This window comes from Berghia stephanieae, chromosome 3, assembly GCF_034508935.2.
Source record: "Berghia stephanieae isolate SIO BIC M18660-M18661 chromosome 3, UCSD_Bste_1.3, whole genome shotgun sequence".
Lineage (NCBI taxonomy): Eukaryota > Metazoa > Mollusca > Gastropoda > Nudibranchia > Aeolidiidae > Berghia > Berghia stephanieae.
Genome location: NC_088362.1, coordinates 77,918,464 through 77,936,183, shown reverse-complemented (window position 1 = coordinate 77,936,183; position 17,720 = coordinate 77,918,464). Strand labels below are relative to the sequence as shown.

Genomic DNA, 17,720 nt, shown 5'->3' with positions numbered 1-17,720 from the left:
GGGATACGTTTTACGACAACCAAAGAGTTATCAAAGGAACTCAGAAATATAACGATTTAGTTAATTTGCGTTACTTATAAGTTTACGTCCTTGAAAATAATCTAAATTTATAAAATTGAATATTTTTGAGCTTATTAAGTTTACGGCATAACGTTATTGTTTCTGATCATCGCTTTTGTTTTGTTTTCGGATAAAATGGTGGTGACAACAAGCGCTGAACTCAAATGTTGTCGTTTTACACATTTTAATAATACGATTTGCCTGGATGTTGAAATATGATATGGCGATAAATAATACAATATTGTAGTAAATGATAGTCAGAGAATCAGGGAGACAAAGGTTTGTTAACTAATGCCCTATAGAAATTTCGTAGATAAATTCAAGTACAGACTTGTCTTGTCAACAACCACTCTACTCTCTCTATCACAACCACGACCACATTTAGCAATGACTATGATGAAAAATGTTTTTAAAAAATCTTTTTGAGGAAATTTTTGTCTAAAATCAAAGCCCTATCTCCACTGAGTAAAAATGTTTTTGAATTTTGAAAATCCATTCATAAATAAACAAGTTATGCAGTTTCAAAGTTTCAACAAAGGTGTCATTTATTTGGATGACCCGCAAAGAAGAGGAAAAAACGCGAAAATATGGGACGCTTTTTCGGCATTTGTTTTCGACCTTTGGTTGTATCTCGCGTAATAAGTGGATTAAAAGATTGAAACTTGACAATTTTATGGCAAATTTGATAAAGAATATGATGAAAACATTAGAAGAGTTCTAATTATATAATTTTAGAGCTGGATGGTATATAACTATAACACACACACACACACTCACACACACACACACACACACAGAGAGAGGGGGGGGGAGAAATGACTATAACACGCACACACACACACAGAAATATACTAAGACATGAGTAAATAACACACACACATACAGAGAGAGAGAGAGAGAGAGAGAGAGAGGGGGGGGGGGGGGGAGAGATTGCATACATAAACGAAAGAAATACAGAAGGAAAAGAGAAATTGGACAATGGGACAAAGGTTACTGGTGGAACGTGACTTGGAACACAATAATTAAAGCCATGCTGAGATAGTAGATCATATTGCAATGGAAAACTTTTAACATTATAATTTCTTAAATTCTTGTAAATTAAACAGTCAAATTATCAGCTGTTTATTGAACCCAAATACAATGGCAGACGATAAACACTAGTGCGGGGCGGTCCTTGGCAAGCTTAAGGACCACGGTCCTACGGTCCTTGGGAAATGAAGACCGCAAGGACCGGTCCTAGGACCGGTCCTTTTCGACATTGAACATTCCTGAGAGACTGTTGGAAATTCGAACCGGTTTGACCTTTGAGACCGTGGGATCGTTCATTCTTGAACCGTTAAAGACCGCTACACGATGAAAACCGTGGTCTACAGGAGTAAAACACAGAGTAGTCACACTCATTTCAAATTGTAACCTAATTAGAGAAGAGGGGTGATGCCTTCTTTATTTGCTCACCGTACTTCATTGTTACTTCGATAATTTAATAAAATTTGAAATTTATCCCCATTAACAGAGATAATGGCATCGCCCAAGGCATTGATCGAGTTGTTCGTGGCGTTGATACACACACGCAACTCCTACCCCCCCCCCCCCCCCCCCCCCCACACACACATTAGAGGGCAGCGAGCATTGAAGAGTAAGAGAGAGACGTGAAGTTATAATAAGAGGGGGTGGATGAGGTAATAAGAGGGGTCGATGGTGACTTTTCGCCAGATCTAACAAACTCAGCTACCCATTCATTGCTGAGTAGACAGGGATTCAGAAAAAACTCGACAGCACCCGGGTTCGATCTCTGGCCCTTTGCGTATAAAGAGAGTGCTCTATCAACTGAGCTATCGGGGTCCCCAAATATTCTATTGGACTTTTTAAAAATTCAGACGTTATAACTGGGTTTTTTGGAAGGAAGAAACTAATGAAACTCATATTATTTGATTAGTAAAAACACCAAACGAAATTTTAATATTATTGTATTATTTTAAATGACAACACTGCGATAGAAAGGAGTGGTGACAAGAGATGGACAAAAGAAAACAAAAATCGGATTTGCTACTTGCTAGGTTCGACACACACACACACACACACACACACACACACACAAACACACACATCTTTAGTAGTCACATACATTTCAAACAATAACCCATTAGAGAAGAGGGGTCATGCCTTCATCATAGATCATTGTCATTGCGATCATTATGGTGTAGTAAATTTTGAAATTTACCCCGTATAATGGAATCGTCCAAGGCGTGCGCCTCCTGTTCCCCCCATCTCACACACGAAAGGGCGGTTTGCGGAGTGGAGGTTGGTGGTCGTCTGCCTGTATGGTCGTCTGTGTCGTTTAGTGTATGGCAAAGGGGGGTGGGTGCGATTAATTAAGTGGGATGGGTGGTGATTGGTGGAAGATAGGCAACCGAAGCAACGAATCGCTGGGGAAGTAGTAGGCTATGGCGCGAGACCGTAGGACCGTGGTCCTTAAGCTTGCCAAGGACCGCCCCGCACTAGTTGAAAGGTGATAAGAAGTGAGGACCGCCGCCGGTCTTCCCCTATGGGACCGGTCTCCGGTTCACAGCTAAAAGACTGTGGGACCGCCGGTCCAGACCGGTCTTCAGCGCGGCACTAATAAACACCCCTCTGCCAGTGAGACAGCGCAGACATTTTAAAAATTAAATTGAAAGACGGGGTATTTAAAAGTCAGTTGATCTGAATAACCCTCCTCATGATATGATGTGGACAAGAAATTGAGTTCGTTGCTTTATGAGAGAATCTAAAACTTCTCAAGTAGAAACTTATTTTTAATTATAAAGTGAACCAAAAAAAAAAAGGGATTGGGATTATCATCTTCCTTTTTTTCAATATAAATAATATATAAGTTCCATTTAAGCTCAATGACTGGTTTTATATCATATAAGTTAAGCCATAGAGATCAATTTTGATGAAGATTCAACTTCGTAAAAAAGTGTCTAATGAATTAATTAATTGGTGCTAGTTGGTAACTAATCTTTTTCTATCTTCTTTCCTTTCTCTATATTCTTTGAAAAAAACAAACAAAAACATGCATCATTTCTTTAACTTCAACTTCCAAAGAGAGAATTTCTGCAAGATTTTTTAAGGCTGAAGAGTCTAAAAATGTCCTGTTGTAGGTATCTGGAAGTTAGTATTATATTCATGAACATTTGACACTAAGATTGTGTTTTTTTCCTTTTCAACGACTTTTTGAAACTAGGTACATGTACATGATTTGATTGGCTGCCATGGATCAAAACATGGCATTACACCAAGAGGGCACATTTACCAACAGTCAAGACTTCTCTGAAGCAAGTGGTTTCAGTGGTAATGAATTAATTTACATTCCAAACGTATAATATTTAGCATGCAATAAAAAAGGTCAGTTACTAGGTCTCCAACAGGGGCTATGCAGCTAGTGACAAATAACTGTAAGCAAATAATAGAATGAACATTAATATTTTATCGTTGACCCTAGCCATTTCTCTGCTTTAAGTATACAAGTTAACTCCTAAAGTTTGCTTTCCTTTTTAAAAAATAACTTTTAGTAAACAATAACAACTGGGGGTATGAAGAATCATCCCAATCAATAAGCATTTCAATTTTTTAAATCTTGTGTGTTCTTTCTTTATATTTGACAACTGTATATTTTTTACTTGTTCCCAGCCACTTCTTTAGAATTACTAGAGCAGCACCAGGCCAAAGAGCAAGCCAGATTACTTCAACGGTTTAAAGAGTTGCGGGAATGGCAACAACAGCAGCAACTACAGCTCATGTTGCAACAAAAGGAACAACTCAGTACACTACAAAAAGAACAGAGTAAAGTACAGTCACTTCATGCTGCAAAACAACATAATGGGACTCGAGGTATTTGTATAACTTGTTTTGTGATTTCTGGATCTACAATCTTTTTTGCAAGTTTTTCTCCAGTTAATTATGATTATAATAATTTATATCATAACTTTATATTTTTATTGGATGGTAATTTAAAGAAAAAAAAAGAAAATAATTTTATTTGAAAAATGTTATGAGCCCAATTGCATCCAATATTTACCAGAATATGAGAATGAGAAATATTCCACTTTTCTTGGAAGGTAGGATTTTCAGTGCAGCAATTTTTTATTTATGTATTAAAAACATTTTTATTTTTTTGTGAGAATAATTTAAAAAAGAAAAGAAATTATTTTCATCTGGTTTGTTATCCTTTTTATCTATTGCTGAGGTATTAAGATGTATGTTGATGTTTTGATATGATTAGCAATCATATTTCAACAATTAGATGTCATGTAAAACAACCCCCTAAAAACAAAAACAACTCCCCCCCCCCCTCCTCCAAAAAAAAAACCCCCAAAAAAACAACCCGAAATTTAATTATTAAAGGTAGTTAAAATAAATTATGCCTTAATTAATTAATTTATTTTTTCCTGTTTCCAGCTGTTCGCCCAAATGCTGCCAGATCAATGTCTCCTATAATGACTCCACCCTGCAAACCCAGACCCGTGGGCAAAGTCGGCAACCAAGAACCTGTTGGTAATTCCATGACAGCAGGAATTTCTGTTGATAGTGGTTTAGTCTCCATGCAGGATACCCTTAAGGTAAAAGTCAGTAATGATTATCTCACAGGCTGACAGCTTTTTTTCATGGATTTTTAAATTTGATTCGTGTCAGTAGTTTTAAAACCTTGTTTCCTGATTCATCTTTCTAAACTCTTTTATATATGACATTTTTGTACACTTATGACAAACATTTGTGCACAACATTAAGGGATGTGAATACAAATCTACAGAAAAAGTTCTTTCATGTCATTATCGATTTGTGTCAAAATGCAATTCATTCCCCATCCCACTCAAACACGTTATAAAGAGCTATGGAAAAGTAGTTTTGATTTGTACTGAAGATGAAGAATGTTGAACTAAAAAAATGATCTCTTCACTTTCAGTCCCAGATGAGCACTCTGCCCAAGCCTGTCATGTACATCGACCCAAGCAAATCCAACAATGTGCCAGATGAAGATAAATACACAAACTCAGACCTATTCAGTAATCCCGGTTGTCGAGATGATGTTGATGACGAATTCGACAATATGATTGCCGCTGGCAAAAACAATAAGAACAACAATGGAGGGGGGGCACCTATGCCTGACTGGATGTCTGACACTAGTGAATTTGTTCCACCCAAACTACCCCCACCTCGCCCCATGAGGGGTGGAATTGGAGCCCAGAATGTTGGGGTGAAGCTTGGAAGGGATATCTCTACAGCTGACCAATTGGCAGGACTGGAGCAGCTTCTAACCACAGCTCCTGCTGGATTGTTACAGAAAGTGAGCTTTTTGATTTATTTCATGTTTCAGAGTCCATCATTACTTTGTTTTTAAAAATTGATGCAGATGGTCGAAATCTTTTAGTCCTAACAGTTTAATTACATAGGAAATAGTGCAGCTCAGAAGCAGAGTTTTTTTTCATCCTACTTTTCATAAACACAGGTCTCCCAGTTTTCATTCAGAATGTTGGAATGAAGCTTTGAAGGGATCTCCACAGCCGACCAATTGGCAGGACTGGATTAAATCAGTTTCCCTTTTATATTGATTACTGCTCATGATATGAACATCTTTAGAATGATTTGTGTATGACTGTAATTGTAGCCTTGATATTTGTATTGTACTATGCTACTACTGCTACAACCACTACTACTACTACTACTACTACTACTACTAATACTACTACTACTACTACTACTACTACTACTACTACTACTACTACTACTACTACTACTACTACTACTACTACTACTACTACTACTACTACTACTACTACTACTACTACTACTACTACTACTACTACTACTACTACTACTACTACTACTACTACTACAACCACCACCACATCATCATCACTACCACTACTATTACAAGCACCACCACCACCTCACCTTCATTACTACCTCCACTACTACTACTACAACCACCACCACCACATCAGCATCACTACCGCTGCTACTACAACCACCACCACCACATCAGTATCACTACTACTACTATACAACCACCCAACCACATCGTCATCACTACCACTACTACTATGCTACTACTGCTACAACTACTACTACTACTACTACTACTACTACTACTACTACTACTACTACTACTACTACTACTACTACTACTACTACTACTACTACTACTACTACTACTACTAATAATATAATAATAATAATAATAATAATATACTATTACTACTTCTACTACTTCTACTATACTACTACTGCTACTATACTACTACTACTACTACTACTACTACTACTACTACTACTACTACTACTACTACTACTACCACTACTACTACTACTACTACTACTACTACTACTACTACTACTACTACTACTACTACTACTACTACAACCACCACTACAACATCATCATCACCACTACCACTATTACTACAACCACCAGCACCACAACATCATCACAACCACTACTACTATAATACAACCACCACCACCACATCATCACTACCACTACAACCACCACCACCACCACATCATCATTACCACCACCACTACTACTACTACTACTACTACTACTACTACTACTACTACTACTACTACTACTACTACTACTACTACTACTACTACTACTACTACTACAATAACCACCACCACCACATTATCATCACTACCACGACTACTACTACTACAACCACCAACACATCATCATCATCACTACCACTACTACTACAACCACCACTACCACATCATCATCACTACCATTTGTACTACAACCACCATCACCACCACATCAACATCACTACCACCACTACCACATCATTAGCATCACGACCACTACTACAACCACTATACCACCACCACATCATCATCACTACAACTACTACTTCAACCACCACCACCATATCATCATCACTAGCACTACTACTACAACCACCACCACCACATCATCATCACTACCACTACTACTTCAACCACCACCACCACCATATCATCATCACTGCCACTACTACTACAACAACAACCCCACTTTCACATCTTCATTATCACTACCACTATTACTACAGCCACTAACACCGCATCATCCTCACTACCACAACTACTTCAATCTCTATTAATAGGTTTTGGCACTTTACTCCATTTAAAATAAGGAAACTTTGGGATTGTATTTGGCAATGTGTTTATGTATCATAATGTAATTCTAATCAGTTATCTATTTAAAACTATAAAATTTGTAAACACAATGCCAATTACCATTCCAATTCCTTTTTCTTGTGTGCGGAAATTCCCCTTTTGGGCATTGAAATTCCTACAGGTGGTGTCTGAAACTCCTGTGAGCCAAATTTAAAGTTGGCATCTCTGCAAATATGAATAAGGTCATGAATTTGAAAATGAAACGTCAGTCCGATATAAAAGAAATAACCTCACTCGTCTGATGATCATAAATACAAAATGCTGATCTTTACAATGTCCAATCCAACGATGAAGGAAATATCACAAACACCAGAAACTAAAGAAATAAGGAGGATGAGAGATGCAGCGTATCAAGTAGCCTGGTATTAATCCACTCTGGTTTGAGTTCACGGGGATTTAAACATCCAAGAGTTTAATGGGATTGGGTTTTTTTGTTTGCAATGAGATATAGTGCCAGTATAGCAGAATTGTAATACACGACATGGGTGGCCTTGGGGCAGATATGGCAAGTTAGGTTGAATTGTCAGCTTACAACTGTATTCGATTAGTTGGCAAAACATTCTATGCTTGGTATTTTGTTCTTTTTAGAAACATCTTTGCTTAAAATTTTATCGGTTTTCTTTACAATGTTCCAGGCAGAAAATATAGTAAATAATAATTCACATTTATAGGGTTTATCTGAAAAGCTACTGGACTGATGTCACAAAAGAATTATTTCTGTCCCACTAAATTAAGGCTGGTCCAGGGTAGGATGATGGCCATATTTATATCTGTTCCAAAAATCCCCAGATTTATAGCAACTATCAAAATCAATGCTTTCATTTTCTTTCAATATAACAGTATTACTACAATTTTTTTTATCTCTCTTTATGCCAGATGTTGACCCTATTGCCAAAGACGACAGATTCCATCTCATCTGATGCACCTCCTATGAAGAGAATTGTTGAAAACTCGGCATCTCCAACATTGACTGGACCAATTAAACCTTCCATTCAGCAACAAATGAAAGTTTTACACCAGAATGGACATGGTCAGCTGAACATCCAAGCACAACACTTGCAGCAGCTGCAGCAACAACAACAACAACAACCATTACAATGGTATGATGAAGAAAATAATGCTCAAGACCTAAACCAACCTCAGCATTTGAGAGACATCGGTAGCTACAATGTTACAACTCAAGATTTAATACAGGTTTGTTAAGTAATCAGATATTGTGAAATACCGTTTTATTCCTAGTGTTCAATGCGTAATTGATCTATGAAGTTGAAATGCAAAATATAAATTTAAAAAAATACAAAATGGGCAGTAAGATATTTTCTAAATAACCACAATGCAAACTTTTTCTTAGCATAGTCAGTGAAGGAACAAAAAGTGGATGCCATTCAAAGAAAATAGATCAAATTATAAACTTTGTTTCTCAGTGGCTTACCTAAGACAAACAGATACCTTCAAACTGCATTCAAAGAAACAAGACATTATCAAGCTCATCACATTCTAACTTAACAGTACTTCAATCGTAAACATCTTTACTTTTACCACCCATCAATTGTAGGACTATGGTATAATCTCATGTGTGTAAGTAGGTTTGGCCACAAAAGCCTGAAATCCATTTCCACCAAAATCAAAAAGCCTGAAACTTATTTTGAAATATGACCTACTGCCTCACAACAGTAGTGTGTGGGGTGATCTCGAGGCTAAAAAGGAAATTGCAATTCATTAAAAAAATCTGGAATTCTGAGTTAGGCTGGAAATCTTGCCCAATCTACCAGGTGCATTGAAAGCCAGTCAAATACAACAGTTTCTCGAGCAACAGACAGACATCTCAACAACAAAATTCTTTAGATTGAAATTCCTAGTTGATTTTATGTATTAGCATAAGCGAAAAGTTTCACTTACTATCATATCAGCAAAACAATTATTGACACATAGCATAGTAATCAAGGATTATTACTTTCATGTGTGCTAGAATCATGATTTAGGCAAAATCACCAGTTATTTCTAGTTGTTTTCTAAAATAAATATAAAATAACATAATGTATATTTCATATATCATTAAATTGACCAAATGTCGCTTACGCGAAATCAACAACAAATTGTGCTTGAAAAGGAAAGAGAAAAATAACCATAATAATAATATTGATGATGATAATAATAATAATAATAAAAATAATAATAATAATAATAATAATAATAATAATAATAATAATAATAATAATAATAATAATAATAATAATAATAATAATAATAATAATAATAATAATAATAATATAATAATAATAATAATAATAATAATAAGAAGAAGAAGAAGAAGAAGAAGAAGAAGAAGAAGAAGAAGAAGAAGAAGAAGAAGAAGAAGAAGAAGAAGAAGAAGAAGAAGAAGACAAATAATAATAACAATATTATATTATTATTATTATTAATTATTATTATTATTATTATTATTATTATTATTATTATTATTATTATTATTATTATTATTATTATTATTATTATTATTATTATTATTATTATTATTATTATTATTATTATTATATATTATTATTATTATTATTATTATTATTATTAGTAGTAGTAGTAGTAGTAGTAGTAGTAGTAGTAGTAGTAGTAGTAGTAGTAGTAGTAGTAGTAGTAGTAGTAGTAGTAGTAGTAGTAGTAGTAGTAGTAGTAGTAGTGGTAGTAGGAGGAGGAGGAGAAGGAGGGGGAGGAGGAGGAGGACCAGAAGAAAAAGAAGAAGAAGACACATTTTTATTTTTGCTTACAACAAATTAAAAATTTTAACCTGAACACAAGAAAAACAAGCTTTGAATGAATACAGTAATCCTCGGTGCATACAGTGTGGTAATTGAGCATTATAAACCTAGCTTCATACTCTCCTCTAACTCTATCCCACATTGTAATGGGATCATTGCTTGTAACACTTTTCATGTTTAGTGTTTGTTTTTCCACAGATGCCATATCTTGATAAAAATCAAATTCAAGATTCACAATATGTCCCAAGGGCTGTATATTTGAATGAGAGTGCTGGGTTCCATCGACCGCCTGATGATGATGATGATGTTGAGGAAGAGGTTGGTGCTGGGGAATATGAGGATGATGAGGAGGAAGATGATCTAGAGGAATTTGATGAAGAGGATCAGGAAGACGTCAATAATGAAAGTCATAACAACACAGCTAGAGAGGTAACAACAACCAATGATAAGTTGCAATTTTGACTTTAATGTGAAATTTATCGTTAAATTAAGTTTTTTATTTTGATCTTTTTGTCAATGAAGGTATTAGATGGTTTTATGTTTACTTTGTTTATTTATTTGATCTAACAATCAAAGATGAATTTTTCCTTTTACAATCTTATCAACATGATGTCATCATTGAGTTAATTATAATATGTAATTGATAACAAAAATAATAATAAGATAAAAAAGGAAGATCACTATGGATTTTTTATACAAATCAAGTACTAATTGTTGTTTTTATTGTCGTTGTTGTTGTTTTTATTGTTTTTGTTTTAATCATTATATCTGTTTATCTCAAAGGTAAATGTGGCAGAAGATGGAGATGATCGTCCAATTGGAGGCACAGGTGGGGTAAAGAGTTTTGAAAAACTATTGGAAGAAAAGTTGAGGCAAGAGGAAGAGGAGAAGGTTAGTGCTTTATTAATTCTGAACTCCTATTTTAAAATTGTTGTCTTGAAAAGAGACATGTTGAGAATAAATTACACTCTTTAAAAAATTGATAGTAACTGGATATTTGATTCAATTTGATTGCCTTGTGTAGGGAATTCCAATACGTATTTATAAATATTTTCTCTCTCTTTTTTCAATACATGCTCCTCCTTCCTAGAGTTATCTGCAAACTCATTCTTGTCTGTTTCAGGAGAAATTGATTCAAATGCAGAATGATGCTGAAAACAATAGGGCAAATCAGCCGCGCAAATTTCTTCGAAAAGGTGAAGGTATTGCTCGCTTTAACTCTGCTCCAAAGAAACCTACGAAGCCTCCTATAAAATGTCAAGAAAAGAGAACAAGTGGAGGTGGAGGCAGAGGTGGAGAATCTGACAGTGTTGTGAAAGCCCACAACATTGCCACCTTGACGGAGAAAGGAAAGAGTACAATCGGCTCAAACAGTCAGAGCAAGGAAAAAGCTTCAGTGGGCTCCAGACTGAAATCAATGGCCTCAAGAAAAGTTTCAGTCAAAGATGGAAAATATGTAAGTTAAGTCATGCTTCCTAAAGTATCTTGTCTCATGCGTGATAAATTATCTTGTACTTGTATATATTCTGCTCAGCATCCTTCTCCTACTACTTCTTCCACTTTTTCTTCTTCTTCTTCTTCTTCTCTTCTTCTTCTTCTTCTTCTTCTTCTTCTTCTTCTTCTTCTTCTTCTTCTTCTTCTTCTTCTTCTTCTTCTTCTTCTTCTTCTTCTTTCTTCTTCTTCTTCCTTTGCTCATTGCTTTTGTTATTATTATTATTATTATTATATTATTATTATTGTTATTATTATTATTTATATTATTATTATTATTATTATTATTATTATTATTATTATTATTATTATTATTATTATTATTATTATTGTCATCATCAAAAAGGCATCATCAGAAAGTCTCAAATCTTCAAAGAAGATCCGGTTTTGATTTTGACATATTGCAGATCATCCTAGTTGATTGATATTTGAGATATACATTTCCTGACCAATATGAAGAGAGAAAAAAAATTGTCAGAGCGTGTCAATCCCGTGGATTAAATATTGGCTAGGTCAATTTAGTGGACTTACATGAACTTTTGTTGTTGAAACATGTATTTGAAATATTTACTTCTCTTTAATCTATCCACTATCCATTCAAGCATCCATCAATCCATCCATCTATCCTTCCTCCCACTTAATATCTCTTTGTCTGTCTGTTTATCTGCCTGTCTAATTGATTTTTCCATTATTCATTGATTATTTTTTTTGCTAGTAAAATGTGAGTCTACATTAAATGCCATAATATTATTGCCAAATTTCATTCATCTTTTTTTATTTTTCCACCACAGAATAATAAAACTGCTGATCCCAACATCAGTGAAAGTAAAGCTCCGTCATCACCCCCTGCCAAATTGACCCTTATAAGGAATGCTGCCAGTCGGAAACTTGATGAACACCGGAGTCGACAGAAAGAAGAGTGTTATGATGTTCATTTGAATGGAAATGGAATGATGAATGGCACTCTTGAGAAAAGGCCCAAAGGCTTGAACCACTGTACGGATCAAGCTGTGGACCAGTCACCTTCTTCTAAGTCTACGGATGACCATGATTCAGTGAGTCAATAGAATTCTGCTCATATTTATTACTATAAATCTAATGGATTTCATGACTAAACCTAAACTTTTCTCCATTCATCTGTGTTTATGATCTTGTATGAGCATCACCCTTGAATCATATACCTATGATGTTCGCATGGGTGTACGATCCGATAGTGATGTCGTTTCTTCTTCTCTTTACTAGCCTATCCTGCTTCTTCGGTTTGTGATTGTATTTTTGACAGGGGATATTTTTTTTTCTGTAAATCTTCTGCCTGTTTGTTCTTGGTTATTTATAATTTAGCTTATGATATCTTTAGGTTATGATTTTGATTTACATTTGTACTATTTTTGCTAGATTGCTTGTTTTTTTGTTTCAGCGGTCTCTCATATAACCTCAATTGTGTTGGAAGAGACCTAAAGCAACAAACAAACAAACAAAATCTTGTATGATTTATGGCTTTTGTCCTGTAAATCTTGGGTTCAAACTTTTCTAAAGGACACAAAATCGAGTCCTTGGAAAAGGCTCTTTATTCTTTTTGTCTTATCATATTCATGTGTAAAATGAGTATGTGCCCATAAATAGCTTTGCCTACATTAAAAAAATATTGTAATATTGCCTTACACTTGTCATGTATGGGTACCCACCATTAACAGCATTGTATCTGTCGGAAAAAAATTGTAATATTACCAGAGAAGTATAATTTCTACTACGTCTTAAATGTTGCTGTTTGCTTGGGACCCCATTTAAAGCGATTTGGGCATGTTTAGTGGAAATTGCACTATAAAGATACTTAATCTTTAACAGTTATTTTTTTTTTTTTGGAAGCACGTTTAGCTCACATTTTTTCTACTGAAATACAATTTGTATACTGCAATTTTTTACACAAAGTACAGAACGGTTTTGTCTGAACATCAGACTGATCCTTTATTCTCTTTTTTTAAAAGTTGATTTTGAATTTTGCTGGTTATTATCTTCAAAGTTATAAACCTCAATTTTTATTCTAGCCAACAATTTGAAAAGATGAGGATGCAAAACATGAAAGGTAGATAATAGGAACATTAATAACTGAAATATTAATATATGACCTCAAAATGATATGATGTCAGGGTGTTAGAGATGCTGAACGTTGAATTTGTAGTCCAAAGCATCAGACTTGGATTAAGTTTATAATTTTTATTGATAGAAATGAATTTGGTTTCTTAAAAACCTAAAAACTGAATTCTCATAATTCTGAAAATGTTCATATTATATACACCCTGACATAATAATTACTTGAGGCACTGGTTCACAAATGTGAATTTTTAATGGTGAGTTATTAATTTGATTAAGTTCTAGAAGCGTGTTCAATACATGAATAATAATAGCAATGATTGAAGTGGTAGATTATGTAGAAATGGGAAGGAAAAAGAATACAAATGTAATATTGTGTGCAAAATTATCTTTGAAAATAAATTGATTCAGCTCTTAAAGCATTTTGAAATGAGGATCGCTTAAAGGAAATTTTTGAAATTAATTTAAGCATATCAGTTTGTTTGAGAGCTTTCCATTGTTGATTGAACAGGCTTTGACTAGTTTCAAATTTAAGCCTTAAATGATAGTATTTCTTTCAATTTTAAGGACAATTTTTAAAAAGCAATTTAAATTGGATAGGTGTGAAATTTAGTAATTCAGTAGTTGAACTCTTCTTTTTTTTTTGACAAAATTTTTAAAAATAAATAAAGTACTCTTGTTTATTTTCTTCCACTGTTTCTTTTACAGACGGAATTGGATAGTCTTGCTGAATTCGAACTTTTAGAAGATGTGGCAGACAACATGAGTTTCTGTTCTAACTCATCAATAGTCAGGAAACTTGTTTGTAGCGATGCTAAGGATCATAAGGTTCGTAGATTTCTTATGTTATTTACTCAAAGGTAACTTTTTTTTTTGCCACGTAAATCATAGTTTTAAATTTGAAATTTTGATAGATTAAAGACTTCAGTATCAGACAACAAAATAGTGTTAGTGATCCTTAAAAGCAGCTTTATCTATTCAGTTAAAGATTATTACTCTGGTTTTGTCACAGCTTAATGGATGTTTATACGGTTTGGATGAGGATATTATCCTACACCTGGGAGATTTCATAATTCTTTATCAAATTTGGTTACAAAGGGAAAATATTGTAAAAGAATGCCTTTCACTTTCAAGTTTTTAAGACTAGGGTTCGGATTCAGGAAACTCGTCTTAAAGTTGTTTTAATGATTGGCATTGCTATCCTTGTATTCTTACACTTTCTCTTGTTTTCTTTTGTCTTTGTGTCCTAGGATGCAGTAAAGAAACTTCATGCCATCACAGAGGGTAGAAAACAGCAAAGAGAAGGCAAAGCACCACCTCTACCTCCATCTATGTCTCAGTTGACAAATGGCAAAACGTTGTTGAATTCGATGACGGATAGACAAGAAAATTTGGGTCCAAATCCATTGCAGAATGCAAATTCAAACAACAGCAATGCTAATGTTGGTATCAACACCAACAATAATTTTCACAACCCATTTCAGGGTGATTCACATACATCAAAAAGTAGCAAAATTGACAATATTATCATGGCAAAACCAACTGATCATTGCTCATCCTCAGACGTCACTCTTACAGAGTCTTCTTCTTCAGAAGAAGATATTGATGAAATTGCAGTTGAAAGCTCAAGCAATAAGTTTGGACATCAGAATGATGGTATTGCCAATTTCAACAAAAATCCCTTTTCTAGTGGATTTTTCCATCAGAGAAACGAACAACATTGTGATGAACAAAACATTTTTTCTAGTCAGCATTCAGAGTTTACACAAGATCAGTTGTTATCTTCAAATTCTGCCAAGCCAGATTTTACTCCCAACAAACCAATTACGCGTAAAGTTGCTTCTCTGACATCCAAAGTCAACTCAGCGAATGATACTCTAGCCATGCTCCAAGCCCTGTCAAAAAAAGCAGGGTTTTTAGTTGCGGACCCAAATGGCAAACATGTCTCTTCTGAGAATAAGGTCTACAACTCCAATGACTTGCAAGGGCAGATGTTCTCTTTAAAAAGTCTTGAGTCTGATGTGAGTGAGAAGGTGTCTTTGAATACAATGTCAAATGAAGCATATCCTGGTTTCAATGGGCAATTAAGAGAAAACATGGAAGGTCAGAATTCTAAAGAAAAAGAGTATAACAGTGGAAATTACGGTGTTGATGATGTAGATAATGAAAATGGTGATGGATTCGACACAGTTGACAATAATCATGGTTTTCGAATGGATAAGAGTGAGAAAATACCACTGGAAAATGGAACACATCAAGAAATGATGGAAAATAGGCCTTTAACTGAAAGGAATCCAGTATTTACCACCAACTGTTTTGATGACGAAGCTGAGTGGACTGATGGTGAGGATGATGATGACGATGATGGTGAGGATAATCCTCTCTCCCATAGATGTAAGTTTGATAAGTTATTAATAAGAACTAAAAAACACTTTACTTTAAAACAATATTCTGATTTGCCCCTATCTCATATAATTTTTCAATTGTATTGAAACAAATTTCGAAAAAGTATGAACATTATAAGATCATTTCTAGGTTTATAAGATTGTGTTGTGAATATTTTTTTAAACCATCCATGCCCTGTTTTTAAACTTATTTTGTTAAAAATTCACACGCAATAACCGGTAATTATCTCTTTGGACTAATATAACCCAAAATTGTCATAAGATCCTTTTTAACTCCTATTCTGGCAAATCATATATCTGTTTTTTTTTCTTTCTGTACAGTGAAACCAACCACCACAATGACAACAGTGGGGTTTGAAACTGCAGTCCAACCACCTGAAACCCCTCCTACCTCCAAACTTGTTTCGAAACTATTCCCTAAATTAAAGCCGCCAGTTACAAAACAGGTTTGATACAAATAAGAATGATTATTTTTGAAAATTATTTTGATGTAGTTATAGTTCTTCTAAGTCCTCAGGCTTATGGAGCTGGAGTTTGTTCTTGGGAATCATGATACTCTGCTAACTTATCTACTTTTTTTTTCAGCTATTGTGGAAATTAGATAACATGAATTTTTAATCTTTTCTTCTTTTCTATCTTCTTTGTAAAGTTTGTAAGAATATTTTCTTTTTCTTTTATTAATATTAAAAAGATAAATGCATCAAATTTGTTACATTTGATATTAAGTTTTATTTCTTTTGTTTGCAAATTTTGTACAATTATTATTATTGTTACTATTATTATTATTATTTTTATTATTATTATTCTTATTCTTCTTATTATTATTGTTATTATTAGTATTATTATTATTATTATTATTATCATTATCATCATCATTATTATTATTACTTTTATTATTATTATATTATTATTATTATTATTATTATTATATTATTATTATTATTATTATTATTATTATTATTATTATTATTATTATTATATTATTATTATTATTATTATTATTATTATTATTATTATTATTATTATTATTATTATTATTATTATCATTATTATTATTATTATTATTTTCATCAAATCAAACAGATAAATGCACCATCCAACTCAAATGATAGTTGTTTACCAAATCAAGGTCAAAGTCAGACAGCTGTTCCATCTGTGGATGGAATCACCAGCCGTGTGTTACGTGACAAGTTGATGGAATTAGAGAAGGAAATTGAAAGATTTCGGTCAGAGAACAGTAATCTGGATAGGCTACGAAGGGAAAGAGAGGAGGTAGGAGATCGATGTTGCTTGATAAAATTTGGTTGAATGAACAGTAGATTGGAATTCACATTCTTTAGAGGTTTAACATTAACATAGAATCCAGAAATAATCATATTATAATGTTAGTGTGTGTTTGAAATCGATCAGTCAGACATTCAGAAAATACTTGTAGAGTGCTTGCAGTATATCTGAAGTGCATTAAATTTTTAAAAAATTATCCAGAGAAGAATGTTCCCTGAGTGCCATTTCACCACATCTTGATAAAAGTATGATTTTTTTCCATTGAATATAATTTTCAAAGATAGAATTTGAGTGTAATAGTACCCTTGACATTCACATATTATTGTAATTTTACTGAATAATTAAGGATCTGAGACTGAAGTGTCTTGAGAATGTCACATGGTTGTAAAACTTTAAAAGAAAAAAAATTGATTCTGAAATAACAAGGGCTAATAAACAA

At 33.8% G+C, this 17,720-nt stretch overlaps 1 protein-coding gene across 1 annotated transcript in view; it reads left to right on the top strand.

Moving 5' to 3' along the window:
• Positions 1–164: 164 nt before the first annotated feature.
• LOC144968508 (uncharacterized) overlaps positions 165–17,720 on the top strand; it is a 29,804-nt gene continuing 12,248 nt past the window's right edge. The window contains exons 1-14 of the mRNA XM_078906959.1: positions 165–339; positions 3,284–3,390; positions 3,730–3,930; positions 4,498–4,658; positions 5,003–5,383; positions 8,134–8,451; positions 10,209–10,439; positions 10,794–10,901; positions 11,134–11,466; positions 12,293–12,556; positions 14,301–14,420; positions 14,843–15,986; positions 16,319–16,443; positions 17,081–17,269. Coding sequence (XP_078763085.1) covers positions 3,312–3,390; positions 3,730–3,930; positions 4,498–4,658; positions 5,003–5,383; positions 8,134–8,451; positions 10,209–10,439; positions 10,794–10,901; positions 11,134–11,466; positions 12,293–12,556; positions 14,301–14,420; positions 14,843–15,986; positions 16,319–16,443; positions 17,081–17,269 — 3,654 coding nt within the window. The 5' untranslated portion in view covers positions 165–339; positions 3,284–3,311. The remainder of the gene's footprint in view (positions 340–3,283; positions 3,391–3,729; positions 3,931–4,497; positions 4,659–5,002; positions 5,384–8,133; positions 8,452–10,208; positions 10,440–10,793; positions 10,902–11,133; positions 11,467–12,292; positions 12,557–14,300; positions 14,421–14,842; positions 15,987–16,318; positions 16,444–17,080; positions 17,270–17,720) is intronic.